Source organism: Dipodomys spectabilis, unplaced genomic scaffold, assembly GCF_019054845.1.
Source record: "Dipodomys spectabilis isolate Male_0828 unplaced genomic scaffold, ASM1905484v1 ptg000045l, whole genome shotgun sequence".
Taxonomy (NCBI): domain Eukaryota; kingdom Metazoa; phylum Chordata; class Mammalia; order Rodentia; family Heteromyidae; genus Dipodomys; species Dipodomys spectabilis.
The window spans coordinates 7,956,748-7,976,855 of NW_024870722.1; the positions used below are offsets into that span (position 1 = coordinate 7,956,748).

The following is a 20,108-nucleotide window of genomic DNA, read 5'->3' on the forward strand; positions in this document are numbered from 1 at the left end:
ATGTCAGTCATGTTCAAAACATTATATGAACTATGATTCTGATCATAGTAGTTAGAAAAAGACCAGGGATGTGAAAGTGGACTTCAACTGACACAGAATATAAAACAAATGAGCAACTTTCCAGGTTGGGAGAGTTTCACTTGGAGCAAGCAATGTGACAAAGTCTCACTCCTGTATGACAAGGGTATTTCTTAAGTCTGGGGACTAGAGGGGAAATGAACTCTTGGTAGAGTAGGATTGTGCTTGTAGATATCCATTCAAAACCAAGTATTTTTTTTCTTGCTCTTACTTGACATTAAGCTGTACTTCCTAAACAGTGAGTGTGTATCATATTTATTCAGTATGGTGCCCAGGGCGTGGAGCTTGTGCTTTTACGTGCAACCACCTTGAGTAAGAGGTAGACAAGTAGGGGACCAAGTATGATTTTCTACAAAGTTTCCTTATTTGGGAACTTCCCTTTCTCATTTTCTTAGTTGGATAAAGAGGCTGTTTTCTGAAGTTTAGGGCATATTATAAAATAATTGCATTGGGGGAAAAAAGGTACATGTTTTTTCAAAAGGTAGTCTTTTGGTTTCTAACAGGAAATAAAAGATGGAAAATATTTTCATGTACTATGTGAGGTTTTTTACTTTGATAAAAAATGACTTTGATGTATCTTTAATAAAATAATAATATTGGGAACTATCCTAACAATAGTCCTACTTTAACTCAATACACTTTATCTTGTTATTGGGCTAATAGGTTTATTTTTCCATAGTCAAAAACTATCTTGAACCTATTCTGTTTAAATTTCACCTGAAGTCTCCAGGATAAATCCTCGGCCTTAAGGACTCTATTACTGTACCTTGATCCTCTGTGTTCACTTTTATTGTTTAAAAAAAAAGCTAGATTTTAAAAGGGGTTACAGAAACAGTGCATAGAGATTTTAAAAGGGGTTACAGAAACACAGTGCATAGAGATTTTAAAAGGGGTTACAGAAGCAGTGCATAGAGATTTTAAAAGGGGTTACAGAAACAGTGCATAGAGCCAGGTATGCCAGTTTACACCTATAATCTCAGCATTTAGGAGGAGGCTGAGCTAGGAGGATTTCACATTAGAAGCAAGCCTGGATTACCTACTAATAAGTCAAGGCCAGCCTTGGCTATAGTAATCCAGTTCTAGGCTATATGTTTGCATACAAGACTGTCTCAGTACCAGCAACAAAATAATATAATACTAACAGTTCACATTTGTCATTCATCAAACTTTCTCAGATGGTCATATTTCATATGACTATTATATGACATCAGAAATTTAACTTTGATAGAATGGTGCAGCACAATCTCAAAACCCCATTCAAATTTCTCCCATTTTCCCCTCTAACATTCTTTTTTTTTCACCCTAGATTCAGCAGTAAAAGATCGCACACTGCCTTTAGTTATTGTATCTGCTTAGTCTCATCACCTCCACTCATCATTAGGTCTTCTGTCTTTCTTTTTCATTTCCTTTTATAACCTTAATTCTTTTTGAAATGCACTGGCCAGTTATTTTTATAAACCCTCTCTCAGTTTAGTTATGTGGTGTCACTTTTTGGCACTAATATCACTGATGCATCTTTTTTAAGGCATGTTGTCAGTGCATTTACTTCTTATCACTTAGTGGAGGTGGTGCCAAATTTCTTTGCTGCAGTTATTTCTTTCTCATTTTAATTAATAAGTGTCACAAGAAAAAATAACACTGAGGATTTATCCTTTCTCTTCACTTTTGCTCACTACCTTTAGCATCTATTTATGATTTTCACCTCCAACAGTTAATTATTGTGGAACATGCCTGGGAGATATTTTTTCTATCTTGCCTTTTACATTTAGCAATTAAAATTAAATATATAGAAGACTTGTGCCCTACCCCCACCCCAGCCTTGAGTCTTTTAGAGGATACTTTGCAATATTATAGGTTTTTGTTTTTTGTTGGTCATGAGGTTTGAATTCAGTGCTTAAGCTCTGTTCCTGAACTTTTTTGCTCAAGGCTAGTGCCTTACCACTTTGAGCCACCGCTCTACTTCTGGTTTTCTGGTGGTTATTGGAGATAAGGGTCTAATGGACTTTCCTGCCTGGCCGACTTTGAACCATGATCCTCAGATCTTAGCCTACTGAATAGTTTGAGGCACCATTGCCCAGCCTGGAATGTTACAGTTTTAAAGAGGTGTGTTAGCATGTCAAGTTGACAGAGGGTAGGTTTGTGGTGTTTAATTTTGATTTCAGTCTGATTGGGTTAAGAAGAACCTAGGAGATTAGTGACACATATCTTTGGGTATGTCAGTGAGGGCTTAACTAATTGGGAAGACCAACCCTGAATATGGGCAGCACCATGCTGGGCTGGGCACTCAAGTGGAATATTGAAGGTGGGAGAGGAAAGCCCTCTAGCCAAGGCACTCTCCCTTTGTTTCTTGTTTACCATGATATGAGCTGCTTTTCTTCCTCATGCCACAACAGGCTGGAGTTATAAGCAAATATCAGTTCTTCTTCCCTTCAATGGTTTTGGTAATATACTGGTCTGGGCAATCAAAAGTTTGACTAATGTACCCTTGCATTTATTTTTAAAATATTTATTTCTATGATTTGGACTCCAATATGTTTATTTTGTTCTGTACTCTATATTCCATCACTATCATACCTTATTGTTCAAATTGGGCCCAGCTGGTCAGTAGGAGCTTCAGTTGACTTTTGTGTTCTTTTGATGTGCTTTCATAATGTCTGAATACTTTCTTTATTAACTAGAAAATCTTCCTAGGTTACTTGTAATTTGCTTACCCCACAGCTGAAATCACCCACTTTTCAAAGGAGCCCTTATTCTTTTTATTGGAGGTGGTATTCAAAAACTAAGATGTAGTTGCTAGTTGAAATCTCTGTGGATTTGAGCTTTTAAGTTTGCATTTGTGGAGTTCTATTGGAGTAGGAAAGTAGCCACTTATACTACTGAGTAGATGGATAGTATTCAAGTGATTGTCTAATGGACTTCTGCCTTTTGCCTATTCAAATAAAATGATGCTGTTTACTTGTTTTAAAGGGAAAGTTTATGAAGTTGATGGATACGTCATGTCAATTTTTTTATATTTCTTATGCAGTGTTTTCTTACTGGTTTGCTGTCAGTTCCACCTTTCTCCCAGATTAAGTAGAAAACAAGTCCCTCAAACAATTTATAGCCTGTTTTGTGGGATCATTTTTCATACTGAATGCATATATTCTGGGCACTTTCTGACTGTATAATTTCAGTAAGCACTTAGATTTTGTGCTGTTTGAAATAGTGTTACTTTGCAGTAGTCTTCTGAACAAGTTTGAGAAGAACAGCTGTTGGCTTCTCTGTTAGTTCCAGTTGTTTTCATATGTTGCTTGTTTCCTCTTCCATCTCTTCCTGCTTTTCTTCCCTCTCATCTTTATAAAAGAATAATAATTAATTCATTCAGACAACAAATGTTCACCGGATTCTGCAATGCCTTAAGTACCATTGGTTACAGAAGATCCATTGGTGAACAAAGCTTATGAAAATCTCAATCATACTATAGCTTTTATTCTAGTTGGAGATGAGATGAAGAGGCAGTAAACAATAGATTCTATGTGTTGGATGAAATACTTCTAAATTGTCTGTCCCTCCCTTTCAACAAGTATTCATTGATTTCTGCCCATATGGCACTGCTGAAGATCTTTAAAATGAATTTATGAGACTGTAGGATCTAATCTTAAATCCTAACCAAGCTTAAGTCACATGAAATAACTTAAAATAACTGGGAAGTTATAAAATGCAAAATGATTGCTTTTTTTCACAAGGGATTTGTAGAATATTTAAGTGAACTCATGTTTGAGGTATCAAAATAAGTGTTCTTAAAAAAGATTTTATGGGCTTAATTGAGGTAAAGCATTTTAAAAACTTAACCAGTGCACTTAGAAGAGTGAAAATGATTTTTCTGTAGTTGGCTAATTTTGGACCACAGCAATTACTAGAAGTACGCTCTTTTTAAATTATAGTTAGAGAGTACCACAGTAATACTGGCAACAGAAAAGGAGGAGAAGGTGGAGAGCTTTTTTGCAATGGTTTTATGGAGAAGGACTGAGGACTTATGATTGTCAATTTTTTGTTAAATTAACCTGGAGTTTCATTAATGTAATTCCTTTCCTGAAAAAGATGAGATAAAGGTGATACACAAAATGCTTATTATAGGCTCAAGCATTTTTAAACTGCATTTTTTTTTTTGGTCGGTTATGGGTCCTGAACTCTGGGCCTGGGCACTATCCCTTAGCCCTTCAGCTCAAGGCTAGTGCTCTACCACAGCACCACTTGTGGCTTTTTCTGCTTGTGTGGTGCTGAATTGAACCCAGTGCCTCATGCATGCAAGGCAGGCACTCTACCACTGAGCCACCTTCCCAGTCCTAAACCACATTTTTTATTTCACTGTAGAATGTAATTTTTTGGATTTCAATAAGACTCCACAAACATATTCAAATAAAGATAAATATAAGTAAATGAAGTACAAAATGTATACAATACAGCACCTTATATCTGTCAATCAAATTATTTAACTGTGAAGTCTTTTCATTTTTTTTTTTTTTGCCTGTCATGAGGCTTGAACTCAGGGACTGGGCACTGTATATGTGCTTCTTTGGCTGAAGACTAGCACTCTACTACTTGAGCCACAACACCACTTCATGCTTTTTTCTGTTTATGGATCAAACCTGGGCTTCATGCTTGTGAGGCAAGCACTTTACCACTGAGCCCATTCTCAGCCCGGCTTTTCACTTTTTAATGAATTGTGGAGGATAAAGTGTAATCTATTAGTATATTTCTGTCATCTATGTTAACATTCATGTTAATTCCTGAAGCTCCTCATTGTAGGCAGTTCTATAGTCTGTAGCAGTGCTATCCAATAGAAAAATATGTGACTGGATAAATATAGTTTAAAATTATGTCCTAGTCATATTAAGAAAAGTTAAGAATACAGATTTAAATAATTTCAGTCAGGTATTTTAATCAGCCTAATATATCCCAAATGCAGTCATTTAAGCTTATAATTAATACTTAAAATATTAATGAATTATTTTCATATGAATCTTCCAAAGTACTTCATACCTCAAGCACATCGCTCTTTGGACTACCTGCATTTCAAGTCAATGGTCACATGTGACTGGGAGGCTGTAGGCTTAGGCCTGTGTATGTGTGTGTTGTTTGGTTTCTCTTGTGTCATTTCTTTTTTCTCATGTTACTACAACTTTTTGTGGGTGTCTTGAGATAATATTGAAGTTCCTTCCTTGAAATTAGATTGATTCTAAGATGCTGGGAGCTCACCCCTGCAATGCTAGCTACTCAGAAGGATGAGATCTGAGGATTACCATTCAAAGCCAGGTAGGAAAGTCTATGAGCCTCTTATGTCCAACTAACCATCAAAAAGCCAGAAGTGAAGCTATAGCTCAAGTGATAGAGTGCTAGTCTTGAGAGAGAGAGGGGAAAAAAGCCAGGAATAGAGCCCAAGCCCTGAGAGAGGGGGAGGGAGAGACAGAGAGAGAGAGAGAGAGAGACAGAGACAGAGACAGAGACAGAGAGAGTCTAATCTAATCTCTGTTATGCTGTTCCTTGTTGTATAACTTTGGGTAGGTAGCCTCTGTGTTTGTAAAATGAAATAAAAGATTATGAGATTTCCTAACTAGGTACTTCTGATTTTTAAAGATTATCTTGTGCTATCCAAATGCAGTGTTTAATTATCCCAACATGTATAGTGTTGAGAATAGAACCAAAAAAGGCCTTTTCAATGAAATTTGTTTTTACTGAGCTTAGTGATAGAGCATGAAGAGAGATGTCAATCTCACTGACTCCAGCACAGATTTACTGAAAGCTTACATCACATGTAGGGGCTCACCAAGGAGCCCTGAATGGGTTAATTGGAGTGAGTAGCAGGCAGTCATCAGAGTCCTAGTCCTGCTGTTTCTCTTGCTTTCACTAACCAACTATAATTGCTATATCATTAATAGCAGTTGTTTAAGAGGCTTTGTTTTTTTGTTTTTGTTTTTTTGAGACAGGGCCTCACTACTAAGTCAGGCTGATCTTGAACTTGCCATCCTCTTCCTTTCGCTTCTTCTATGCTGAGATTATAGAAACATGCCATTAGGCCCAGCTAAAAAGTTGAATTATTGATGGCAAAAGTTATTATTTCTTTGTCTTCATTGTAGTAGTTGTGTGAAAAATGTAATTCTATTTTCCCCTTAAAAGAGAATAGTTACTCTATTTTAAAATACCAAATATTAGTTCTCCAATTTAACTTCAGATAACAGAATTTAATGAGGATCATTACACTTCATTTGTGCTTTTAGGGCCAGTTATTTCAAAACTTCATTTACTGATTACTAAATCTTTCTTTCTTAGTATTTTTTGAAATTAAAAGTGATGAATTTCACCAAAATTTATCTGATTGTTGATATCATTGTTATTAAATTTTAAGTTAAAATTATTTCCAACATGTAAAAAAATTACTAGCACAGTTTTCTTAGCAATTTATCACTCACATCTTAGCAGTTTATCACTTTCACTTCAAATCTTTCTGAAAGAAATAAGCATATATTTGAAACTTTTCTATAAATTTAACCTTTACTCAAAGAGAAGGTGTAGCTCAGAGGAAACATTTTTGCTTTGTATGTACAAGAATCCGCATTTGATCCTTGGTGCCTAGATAAATAAATAATATTCTCTAGTTAGTAATTTATTTTAAATTTATTCAATTTATAAAAGAGTAATATAAACATATAATTAAAGAATTAACTAATTATTTTGCAAGTCACCTGTGAGTTGCTATTTTATCAGATGTACATCAATTCTGTAAAACAGGAAAAAAAGGATATAGTACTGTTTGGTCTTAGTATGATGCTTTCTTTAATAAGTTTAAGACCTTTTTATCTAAGAGGAAAACATAAATATTTAACATGTCCAGTAATAGGATTAGAAAGAACTAAAGGAGTTATGTTGTCTAATTTGCTCTTAAATTAACAGATTACGTAGGCACATAGTTATCTCTGTATATTATTGTTTAAAACCATTCCCACTGGAAAAATTTGCATGGCCTTTCAGATGCTTAAACAGATGATTATATTTATCCCTGAATTTTCCAAGAATCAGAACCTTGGAAACAAAGAACATATAAAACTTTAACAATATATTCTGTGATCTTTAGAGCAACAACAAGTAAAAGATATTTCAGTGCGTATTAAGTAAATACAACAATTGACATGCTTGATTGACATTCTTTATTGGGAGAAAGAGTGTTAAAATGGAATGGTTGGGGAAGAATTAAGGACGGAACTACTGAGAGGAGAAAGGAGAAGGCAAAAGATAGAAATGGTGAACAAAACCCAAGAATGGGGGAGTCTACCTGGGGAGAAGATATTTAGTAGGGTTCTCAGGTGGATTGTTTTTTATGGTTATTTGATGTAGGATTTCCTGCATCTAGTGCCCTTTAACTACTGGTCATTCTAATCAGTTTTGATAATTTTCCTATTTTCATAATCCTTGTTTTTAGAACCTCATAATGGAATAATTGTAACAACTTTTGGTGGAAATTTCTCCCTAATGATAAAATAAGAGCTGCTGGAGAAATAACACTTTTCTTACCAGATGAAATCAATCTATACTCATTTTTTATTTATTATGGTGTAGCTCATACGTAAGAAAAGTTATAGTGAGTCATAATCTTTTGAAATTGAGGTTTTGGCAAAGTTTGATTTTTGAAACAGGATTTTCTTTGTTGTGAGACTGTTTTATTGAGGATATTATCTTTTCTTTTATTATTAACCTTTTATGTCTTCTACTTTTTCCATCTTCTGTCATTTCAAATTACTATGGAGCTGTGATTGGAATCCAGCTGTTGTGTTGAGTTGCTTTCTATTCAGGAAAAAATATTTTTGTGATTCAATTGCAGGAGCTGTAGTTAGTTGAATAAGATGATAAAATGTTCTAATAACTAAAAAGTTTTAAGGATTTCCAACTGTACTGTTTCATTGCTTCGGAGCATTTGCTGTTCTTTTACCAGATTAGCACATTAGATGGGAAGATGATGGAAGATCTGATGAATCAGGTATGCATTAGAATATCAGATAAGCTTAGTAATCTTGGGAAAATAAACTAGCGGCATTTGGAAGAACAGTTTTAGGAAAAAGTATCTTCTTCATCAAGAAGACTGGTCTCTATCTACTTTTCTACTGCCACTTTTCTTTCCCCTTTTTTTCACATTTTTTTAAGTATGGGAGTTTTTAGTTGTGCATTTACTTCTCATCTATCTTAGTCCTTCCTATATCTCTTTTTCATTTTTATGTGTGTATTTTTCTCACGTGTATTGATCAAAGAGCATGTTATAGTACATACTGGGATAATCTCCCTGATGCAGACATAATAGACTCAAGCCAGCCTTGCTGCTTGAGTCTATGTCCTCCAAAACATCCATAGTAGGGATGTACAGGAAGTACCCTGTGTACCAGACAGTGTCCCCTGGCCAGCTCCTAGGCAATAACAAAAGATTACTGATGAATCCATATCTGTCATGATCCAAAATAACTGCAGTGCACCAAGTAAAGAAGAACAGTAGATGTTTGATGGATGGTTTAAGAAGTGAATGTGCAACAAAACATAGTTTATAACGGAAGTCTTTAAGGAACAAAATTGTTTAGGTGAGCACTCTTCTCCATAAATATAGCTAGCTATGTGTGCAGCCTTGTGTACATGCATGTGTCTGAGTGTATGTCCATGAGTGATTATCATGACCCTTAGCTCCCTGTTGCATTTGTATACCAGTCCAGGAAGTACTCATAATAGGAAACTAGCAAGATTTCTCAGGAAAAAAGGGCATCAGACACAGTTATTCTATGTTTACCTTATACCAAGTGATTTGCATGTCCTAAGATGTGAGATATTGACCCTCATGTCCACATCACAGATCTTAACTTTCTCACACTGATATACAACACCACTTAGGGCATTGGACTAACAGGGCAAAATTCACCAGTCCAGGGCTTCACATGTCTTTACATGTCTTTCATTTTATTGTATTCTGGACCAGGCTTCTCTTACACGAACATTTTAGCAGCCTTGGTCTTAGGGACATAAAGAGTATTATTTCTGTTGTGGCTGCTTTAATATTACAGCTGCTTCCTCTTTATGTGATTTAATTTGAAGCTTTAGCCCACCAGGGGGCTATTGGTCCCCACCTTTGCAGTTTGAAGAGCCAACTGCTGTTTTCTGTGTGGATGTTATTTCCATTCCTATTCATAGTGATTTTCCCCTTCTATATTCATCTAGCAACAGCAAGGCACTATTCCAGGAACGCATTGCCTCTACATAAGGCATAACATGGAACCATTTGGATGGAAAAATTACAAATTAAAATTATTCTGTTCATTTTAAAATATTCATATTGTGCTGCTCAAATGCCAGTAACTGGAAAATCATGGAAAAATGTCCTGTTTTTATAACCTCTTTCAGAATGTTTTAAAATCTGTTTATGTTGTTACTTAGCCATCCCTTTTCCTCGAGTGGATTTGTGATAAAAATGTGTTTTTTTAAATAATGTATGAATCCCCTGACTGATTATGTATATAATATTAAAATAAAGATGACCCCATTAATTGCAATTCATTTTCAAAGTGAAAATATTTATTTTATGTACAGAGAATGTTTATAGAATTGTAAGACTATAAATATAGCCTATAGACACATACTTCTTTAGAGGGTAAAGAAATCATGTTTTAACTGAATGATTAAAACTAAAAGGAACTGGGCACTGATGGCTCATGCCTATAATCCTAGCTACTCAAGAGGCTGAAATCTGAGGATTGTGGCTCAAAGCCTGCCCAGGCAGGAAAGTCTGTGAAGCTTTTATCTCCACTAAAGCTGAAGTGGAGCTGCAACTCAAGTGATAGAGCCCTTGAGCCAAAGAAGCTCAGAGGCAGTACCTAGACTTTGAGTTCAAGTTACAGGACTGGTGCGTGCGTGCGAGCACACACACACACACACACACACACACACACACTAAGAATTGAGGATTTATAATTTAAACTTGGGTTTAAATGTTTATGTTTATAACACTACTAATTTTTTAAAGTGTAAATATTTTCAGCTTTCTTATTGGAGGTTTTTTTTTAATAGCTTCATTCTCATTACCAACTCAGAATTCTTTCATTTGGGAAACTAAAATTTTATTTCTCTTCTTAGTGGGGGTTTTGTTGTTTGTTTATTTTTGAGACAGAGTCTCGCTATGTAGCCCAGTCTGGCCCTGAACAGCAATCCCGCTGCCTCTGCCTCTTGAATATTGTTATCCTTGTATTTTCCACGTTGTGATGGTGTACGTGGGGCTGTGCCTGCTTCAGAAAATGGAAACATTTTTATATGGGTTACATGAATTTTTGATGAAGTATATATCTTTTTTATTTTAATGGGAGATCTGTGACAGATATTACCTCTAAGCTGGGCAGTATACTAAAGCTCTTTTGTTTTGGCTTTTTAAAAAATTCTGTGAATTCTAAGTCCACATTTGTGTAAAAGCCATGCATTTTATTTGTTGTCTTGGTTAGGAAGAGTTAAATGTATTTTTGAAGCCCTTTTGTCAACTAAAGACAATTTAAAATGATAATTTGATGACACTTTCTAGAAACACTGTGGTCCAGGCTGAAATCTTAGTTCGTGTGCCATGTGTGTTGAGGTTCTTCAAAAGCAACAAATCACTTGAGCATGAACAAATTTCACAGGCTCATTTATTGTTTGTTTTACCCTTGCAAATCACTTGGCCTTTTAGAACAAGCTAATCCTTTAATTGAATATGGGTTTGGAAGTGTTCTGATGTGGACTAGAAAAACCTTCATCACTCTTAGAGCCCATTCTGTTTAATTCATTTTAAATGGCACTAAGTGATCTAAAACTATTTCCACCTGATTCTTTGGAAGGATGTTATTGGCAGCTATCATACTTGAAGATGGGATTCTTTATAACAACAAAAATATAAGTACAGCTTTCTAAATCCTGGTTGAATAGGACATAGGATTGGAGCTGTCAGTAAACAGGTTTCCAGCACAAACACTTAATGTGGCATCTAACTCTTTAGAACACAGTAATAAAATAAGCACTATGTTAATTGAATAAAGAAAACAGATTAGAACACCTACCTACTTGGGGGCGGGGGAGAAACATGGGCTCTCTGTAATGAATAATTTGTAAGTTAATCTTTAACTTCACTTAACATTTTCATCTTAGGTTGGTGGCAGATGGATACAGTGAGCTAACTGTTGACTATCCCTGTTATGTGGGATGACCAGCCTGTTTGTGGCTAAAATAGATGTTCTCTTGAGATGGGCATGAAGATCAGCCTTGGAGTGTTCCGGAAGGAAGCAGGGTTGAACTGATTGGCTGTGAATGTGAATCATTTCATAGAACACACGGATCATTTTCAGCATTGTTGTAACTCTCTAGTGTTCATAAAATGAACTTAATAATCCACTACCACCTTGGGATATGTTGCTTTTTCTTCGCAATTGAATGCCCAGACTTCCTGCATAATAATGTTGAGAAACACTGCATTAAAATGAGTGAGCAGCTGTAATGATGAAGGAAACAGCTCTACCATCGCTCTGTTAATTATCTTCTTTGATTCACAGAGGGTGTTTGTGAGATCTGGTTGACCAGTGAAGACACGGGGGCCTATGGCAGAGATATTGGCACTGACCTCCCCACACTCCTATGGAAGCTGGTGGAAGTGATTCCTGAAGGAGCGATGCTCAGGCTTGGCATGACAAATCCACCCTATATTTTAGAGCATCTGGAGGTAAGTAAAACACACATTCTCGTGGTGACACAGACCATGTGGTATACTTGTTTGTAGTCTCACAATACCAGGAGACCAGGAGTCAATTGAGACTTTCAACTCCCTTCTCTGACAAAGTATGTGATTTGTTTTTGCTTCATTATATCCTTATTACTGTTTAATGTTTAAAATTTTTAATAGTTGCCACTTTATTTATGTTTCTTTTCTTTTTTTAATGCTGGTACTTGAACTCATGGCCTGGGCTCTGTCTTTCAGCTTTTTTTGTAAACTAGAGGCTGATGCTCTGCCATTTGACCCACACCTCCACTTCTGGTCTTTTGGTAGTTAAGTGGACTTTTCTGCCTGGCCTGGTGGGATCCTGAGCTCTCAGCCTCTTGAGTAGCTAGCTTACAGGAGTGAGCCACTGCCCCTCAGCTCTTATTATGATTCTTTGTAGCTTTGTTATCCTTCCAGTTCCCAATGTATAAATTTCACCCATTTCCTTCAAGTTGAGCCCTAGCCTGCTTGAGAGCTATTATCTGCACTCCTTTATGCCCAGCAGCATGGATATTAAGCCTCAAATTTGAGGATGATTTTCAATTTCATCCCTATGTCTGGAGGAACTCAGGATCAAGGTGGAATCAAAGGAGTATGGAGCTTAGTACACTTCTCCTGGTTCATCTGTGATCACTAGAAACAAAGACAGGTGAAGCTTCTCTCTTGGGTTTCAGTTTTATATCCATGAACCAGAATATTTCCCCTTGTCAACCTATTAAAAAATGGACACATATCCAAGGAACTGATGGCTGATGACAAATACCACAGACATTTCCATGAAAAAGAGCATGCTAGGATCCATCTTTATTATTTGAAAAGCAGTTATCTTAGACTTACATTACTAGAGATGTGATCTAAGTACTTTTAGAAAGTCATCTTTAAGTATAGAGACAAATCTCTTGTTTTCAATCAGGTATGTTCTTTGCAGTAAGCTCATTTAGAAAAACAAAGTTCCAACAAACTGAAAGCAATTATATTTGCTGAAATATAATACTTAAATGTAAATGAATACCTAAATATTTTAAAATTACTTCTTTTGATTTGGTATCAAGACTCTACAAGGTTTTTGTTGACTAATCATCCTAATATCAACAACATGTTTTAGAGCTGCTTTAAATAGAATTGATAATAATCTTGATAATTATAAATATATAGTGAAGAAATTTTGTGATTTCAATCTTATAATTTTCATGTTCCTAGCTAGAGTTTTCTAGTATGGGTGTATGATTTACATGTTAAGATAGTGTAGGCTAATTATGATTTACAGTCAGAAGCATATCAACTTTTACTTTACTTGAAAAAGCAAGTGATTCTTTGTTTAAAAAAAAATAAAATAGGCTAGGATCTCAGTACTCTGTTAAGTTTATAGTAAATGTGAAGCACAGAATACATCATGAACACCCAGGAATGCACCAGTTGTGTCTTTGGTAGAAAGGGAAATGCCACTCTCCCCCCACACACCCAAAAATATTTTCACTTTCTTTTGATTTAAAAAAAAAAAGATCTGGGATCACCTACAGTACCCATAGTAGGTATTGTCAGAGACCTTCAGAAAGCACAAGGGAAAAATATCATGAACAACTTTAAGATGGCCAGCTGAATTGGATTAAATTCATCATTTTAATTGATTTCAAGAGTGCACCAGCAAATACTAAATTCGTAGTAAATCCTAGTGCTCACCATCTAAAGCAATGGCAGACAGTTTAGAAAGTCATAAGAAGATGCTAAATATGAGCTAATAGTTTGCCAGGAAAATCACATGTACTTAGTTCATAGATCATAGATGACAGGTAGTTTTGCTTGTTTTGTTTCTTTCTTTCTTTTACAGTGCTAGTGCATTCTGTGCAACTACTCTGCCACTAAGCTACCTCTCCAGTTTCAAGTGATAACATGTTCTGATGGTCACATATTTTTTCAAACCCTTGCTTTAAAATACGATACATGTATAATGTTGACCTTTCCTTCACTGTCACTTTATTGAGGCAAGCACTTTGTCATTTCTGTCTGTGATTCACAACACCATCCTGTAGTGCTCACTAAATGACTATGAAAGAATAAATAAGGAAAAGCTTTCTTCATAAAATAAATCTCAGAAATCTTACCACTTCTGGCCAGAAGAGGTAGCAAAAGCTGACAGAGTAAGTGGGAATTGGCAGGGTTTTACCCATAGAAAGCCACTGATTTATCTGTGTTTTATAAGCAGGGGGGGTGATTCAGGCTACCACAAGTGGGATGGTTATTAAAAAAAGAAAACAAAACAAAACAGAGGAAACAATACAGTATACATGAACAGAAGATCCACACAATCTGAAAGTAAGACCTTGTCAGCTTTCTCCACTTTGAGAGGATTTTTTTTTTTTTTTATATATACCTTTGTGGTTCCTCTCATCCTCCTCAGGGTACAGATTCCAGAATGGGCAATGGCCCACAAACACATCCTATGTAGTAGAGAAGATGATAATGAGCTCCAGCTGGCTCACCTGGCTTCCAGGGACCAAAATGGCCTTAGGGAAGGAAGCTCAAATCTGGTGATCTCAGTTCTTTGTCCAGCACTACATCATCCTTCCTCATTTTCCTCTCAATAGGCTTAGGGACACTCTACAGAAATTACTTGATTTATTTGAAGGGTGCTAAACAGAGTTTCCCCATAAGAAAGGAAAAAGAAGTAGGAGAGACAGAAGATAAAAAAAAAAAAAAAACCAGGAAAAAAAATAACAGTGACTGAAGGTAGGATTTTCTTAACTGAAAGGATAAAAGGAACCCACTCTTGAAATAACTACTGTGAGTGTTAATACCCTCTGAGTGAGGATTTCTTGAGCATTTTATTGGTAGGAATCAGCCTTCTTGTGTTTCTAGGACATGCTTCACACAGCACAGTTTAATTACAGAGCACTTCACTGGGCTGTTTTCCTCTTCCTTCATTCTGATCACTTCACATTCACCTGACTCTCAAGATTTTTTTAAAGACCCTTTACCAGCTTTTTTGGGGAAGAGTTTAAGGGGAAAATTATTTAAAGAAAAACTCCAAAGTTTCTATCCTATTATTTAAAATCATAGTGAGTAAAAAGAAGGTCATTTGAGAATGCATTTAGAGCTCATAGTAACAGACAATGCATATTGTACTTGACATAGAATACACTTCTAAGTTGTATCAATGCCTGGCATCACTTTTTATAGGAAATATTGAACAAATGAAAGCATGCTGGATTAAAGGAATAACTATATTACTAGCCGACAACCAAGTAGTAAAATGTCATTTGAAAATATCTGCAATCCCTGTTTATAACTTATCCTTGCATTTTATACACATACCCCACCTATATGATATAATGGTGATATTCCTCATAGAGATATCTCAAACATAAATATAAGGAATCAAAGAAGTAGCATCACTGTGCATATATGTGGTATTCTATATTAGATTCACATGTGCTTCTAGAAACACTAGTCTTATGTTAAGGATCTTTAAGATGCCTTTTTATTCTATTTCCATATGATGCTTGCATATATATATATATATATATATATATATATATATATATATATATATATATGTAAATCACTTTCATAATCTTCAATTCTTTTTATCTTATTCCCATGTCTTAATCAGATTCACTGATATTTCCTACTATGTGTCTTGACTAAAATATTGCCTCTCTAGTTACAAATAAGTATTTTCCCTGGGTTTACGTTCCTGTTGGTAATATTTGCATAAAAACACTGGCATGTTCCTCTTGAGTAAACTGAAAGCCAAACATTTTATAAATTTGATCTGTATTGTAACTACAGTGTTTAGTTTCTCCTCCAGACAATCCATAGCCAAGTTATTAATTCAGAATGAAAAGAATACACATGAACAAAGTGCATCAAGCTCAGTCATGGAGGCACATTAAGTACTGCCAGTCAGGCATCAGAAACCACTGGTAACTTTTTTCCATGAATGAATAAATAATATAAAAATGAATTCTGATGATAATAATCGTAATTGATAGTAAATCAGTATGATTTGTTAGGTGCTTAGTATTTATAAGAGGCCAGACAGATTGCTTTCCACATTTGATCTTTTTCCTTCTTAAAACAAGCTAGTTTTATAGATATTATTACCTTCATTGTATTGATTGAAAAGCCAGATAGTAGAAAGGTTGTATAACTAGCCAAGCCACGTAGTTCATTTGCCACTGACCTGGTTTCTAGTTTCTTCTGACCTTCAAGTGCTTTCTCTTGTTCTGTTGGGTCTTCATGAGCCCTTCCCACACTCTTACCACTACAGATTTTTCTCCACACTCCTCTGAGAGCCTCCTGATTATGTGTGAATCCAGTCTCCCTAAATGTTCTATGTTGTTTTTGTTAGATTTTTCTTCACTGACAGAAGCTACTCAGTGATATTTTGGCTTACAGTGTCAGTCCATTAGTAGAAGGATGGCATGGGGATGCAGAACAACAGAATGGTGACCAGGATGCAGAGAAAGTAGAGATCTAGTCCCTACCTCCAGCACCTTCCAAGACTGCCACAAGATGGGGACCATGTCTTCAACACATGATATGTGGGGGAAATTCCAGATCTTACCCTTACACTTTGCCCTGGTGTCCCAGCACTCATGGGTCATCTCAGAATGAAAAATGCAGAGTGTCTGTCTTAAGAGTTCCAATAGTCTTTAGATTTCCAACATGGTTTGAAAGTCAATGTTCAAAATCTCTTGTGAGGCTCAAGACAAACTCTTAGCTGTGTGCTCATGTAAGAAAAAAAAAGGTACATACTTCTAAGACACAATGGTACAGAATAAATATTGTTATTCCCAAAGGAAAAAGTAGACTAGTAAGGAAAGATGGAACCAAAGCAAGATTGACACCTAGCATGCAAACATTCAATCCTGTAGCTCCATTTCCAGCATCCCAAACTCATGCTATGAGATGCACTGTAAAGGACTTAGGCAGCCTGTCCCTTCTTGTTCCGTCAATTTCATCCTACATGACCTATCTCTTAATCTGGCTCTGCTTTTGCTTGCAGCTCTCCTCACCAGACATTCCATATTCTAGGCATCTCTAACTTTCCAGGGTCTCTGTTGCCTCTGTAGCTTCACCCCCATGGTGTTCAGCACTACCCTCTCAGGGGGTGCGTGCAGCCATCCTGACCCCATCATACACTGCCTGGCCTCCCAGAAATTTCTTTCAAATCTGTGTGGAAGCCTTCAAAGCCCATAACTCTCACATTCTGTATGCATGCAATCAGTATTAAATGGACAACACCAAGGTCTGCTGTTAATTCAAGCAATATCCAGGCTTTGAGAACTTGGATAGCTGATTGTAGAGAAACACCACTATACTAGGTGGCCCTGTACCAACAGGGACTTCAGAACTCTTTCAAATGAGCCTGCAGTGAATAGAATCCACCAAATTCCTGAGATGTTCTCAAGATATCTTTCTTATTGTCCCAATGCCACCTACTTCTTTGTGTGTATGTGTACTATTGCTGGGGCTTGAACTTGGGCCTAGGCACTGCCCCTTAGCTGTTTTGCTCAAGGCTGGCACTCTATCCTGTGAGCCACACCTCCTCTTTCTGCTTCTTGTTGGTTTTTAGAGATGAGTCTCATGGATTCCTACCCTGGCTGGCTTCAATTCACAGTCCTCCAATCTCAGCCTCATGAGTAGGATTTCAGGCATGAGCCCCTGGCACCTGGCGTGGCTTCTTTTTAATTACCTTTTTTGGCAGCCACACTGTTCTTGACCCTACATTTTTATGAGCATTTTTTTTCTATGCAAAATCCCAAGTTTTCTAAGCCTTTCCCCTCTGCTTTTTGCTCATAGATTTCACTATAACTTTGATTAAAGCAACCAGCAGCCATCATGCCATAGCTTGAGTGTCATGCTGCCTTGAAGTCCCTTGCACGAGATTAATTAGTCCATCATCTTTAAATTTAGCCTCCCTCAGAGTCTCGAGGCATAGACAAAATGTAGACGAGTTTATTGCTGGACTGTAAAGTTAATGGCCTCTAGTTCAGTTCCATCCGAAACCCACTTCACTGTCCACATTCCTGTTAGCACCTCTACTCTTTTGAGTGCCTAACCCTGACTGTGCTTCATTTACAGCCTTCTCAGGATTCTCTAGCCTGTGTCTCCAGGCATTCTCAAATTCCTCTCCCATTAATTCCGGAACTTCTGAGATATGTTTTCAGATAGTCATAGCAATAGCCCTACTCCCTACTTCTGCCACTTAGCATTTTTGTAACTATGACAAAGTTGTAGACATAAACAAATTAAAGGAGGAAGGATGTATTTTGGCTCATTATTTCAGAGGTTTCAGTCCATCCTGGCTAGAAGGGAGTGACAGAGAAGTTCACATCAGCTAGGAGTTTAGGCAAGACTGAAGGCCCCAGAGACCTGTACTTCCTCCAAATAGACCCCACCTCTTAAAGCTACTTGCACGTCTTAAAATAATACCACCAGATGGGGATCAAGTTTTCATCCCATGGGCTTGTGGAAAACACTCTGATTCCATCCATAAAGTTGCCTTATTTTTCTTTTGCTTTCAGTGCCTGTGCTAATACACACTTAATAAATGTATATTAAGTAATGTAGCTCTGAGGTTAGCTTATTAGCTGTTCCTTGGCTACATGTCTTTGGTGTTGAAGCTGCTTCCTATCTGCCTTGAGCACCAAGTTTCAGAAGCATTTGGGATTGATTAGCATGTATATTTCTCACTTATAGATCATACTTTTGTGAAGATGTACTTGACAATGGGGAAACTTGGAGATGCATCTTATTTTACTTGCTAAAATAACTTGCAATCCAGGCCAATGTGTAGAGTACATGGGTTCCTTGTATGAGTATTGAAGTTGTAGATTTTCTAAGACCTTAAATTCTTTCTTCTTCCTATCCATACCTTTACCATTATTTATAATCTCCACTAGAGAAGGCAGCAATAGATAGGCAAGGAGGAAAATTTAAACTCAAACAATTTGTCTTGTCATTAGTTTTCTGGATTGGCTGGCAGGAAAATATATTAAAGCTGTTGAACAGGAAGAAAAATGGGAAGTATCTATGGTATTGAGCCATTTCTGATGTTTCCTCTATTGTGAATAATTTAATGTAACCGATATCTCTCTTTAAGAAGCCTGTGTGTCTCAAAATTGCCCCAAAGAGGTCAAGTAGAATCTAGAGTGCAATTGATTATTATGAAGGACTAATCATATACTTATCATAAATTAAGCTACATACATACATACATACATACATATATATATATATGTATATATATATATATATATATAAAAACTTGGTAAAATTTTGTCAGAAAATATTCGTACTAATAGTCACATTAGTATTTGCCACGAATTTAAATATATAGATTTAAGACTTGCATTTAATCTAAGTTACATTTTTTGTCATCAAGAGATTACTCACAAAGAATGATATTTTAAATATTTCATCTGGTTTCTGGTCTGGAACTCAACCATGATAGCAATTAGCTTCCTGCTACTCTTTATGTGTGCTTATTTCTAGTAAAATGTCCTTCCAGTTGTGCATTTACCAGAGTGAAGGTATCTGTCTGGTGAAAGACACCTGTCAAGGACTTTTGTTTCATGGTAATTTATGAACATTAATGTTTGTCTTGGCAGACTTTTTTTTAAAAAATGAAAGCTTCATCATTTCAGAATCATAGCAAACTCAATACTTGCTGTGCTTACTTTTCCTCAAAGCAATACAGAATTTTCAAACTGAGCTCATTAGTGAGGTTTTTATTATTTTTTCCTAAACATTTACACTTCCCAGAATAATAGAAAATACATTCTATACTGTTATAGAATCATTTCTAGTTATTGGTGAATAAAAGGACATGCTAGATGATATATTTTGAGCAAGATGATAAAAAAGAAATACTCTTCATTTCCGTTATCCACATAGCTTTTGTGACTTGTCAGTGTGTGGTATGATCTGACTACTGGCCCCACTTCCTTACTGGTTATAATAATCGGCTCTGTTTCATTCTCATCCTTTGCTGTGGTTAGGATATAAAATGTGCCCACAAGCTTATGTGTTGAATGCCCAGCTGGTGGTGCCATTTGGGAAATTTTTTAAAACTTTAGGAACTGAAATGGGACCTCACTAGAGAAAGTAGGTCACTCGGGTGGAACGTTGAAGGTTCTGCTGAATCCCAGGCCACTCTGCCTCCTGACTTCCACCAAACAGTTGTCCTCCATCATAGTTCTCACTGCCATAATGTTCTGCCCAAGTACCTGGGCTCAGTGGACCA

The 20,108-nt window shown here is 36.4% G+C and overlaps 1 protein-coding gene across 3 annotated transcripts in view; it reads left to right on the forward strand.

Annotated features, from left to right (window-relative positions):
• Cdkal1 (CDK5 regulatory subunit associated protein 1 like 1) overlaps positions 1-20,108 on the forward strand; it is a 525,097-nt gene that overhangs the window by 283,388 nt on the left and 221,601 nt on the right. For all 3 annotated transcript variants that reach the window (XM_042678555.1, XM_042678556.1, XM_042678557.1), the window contains one exon: positions 11,655-11,821. In XM_042678555.1, the coding sequence (XP_042534489.1) occupies positions 11,655-11,821 (167 nt within the window). The remainder of the gene's footprint in view (positions 1-11,654; positions 11,822-20,108) is intronic.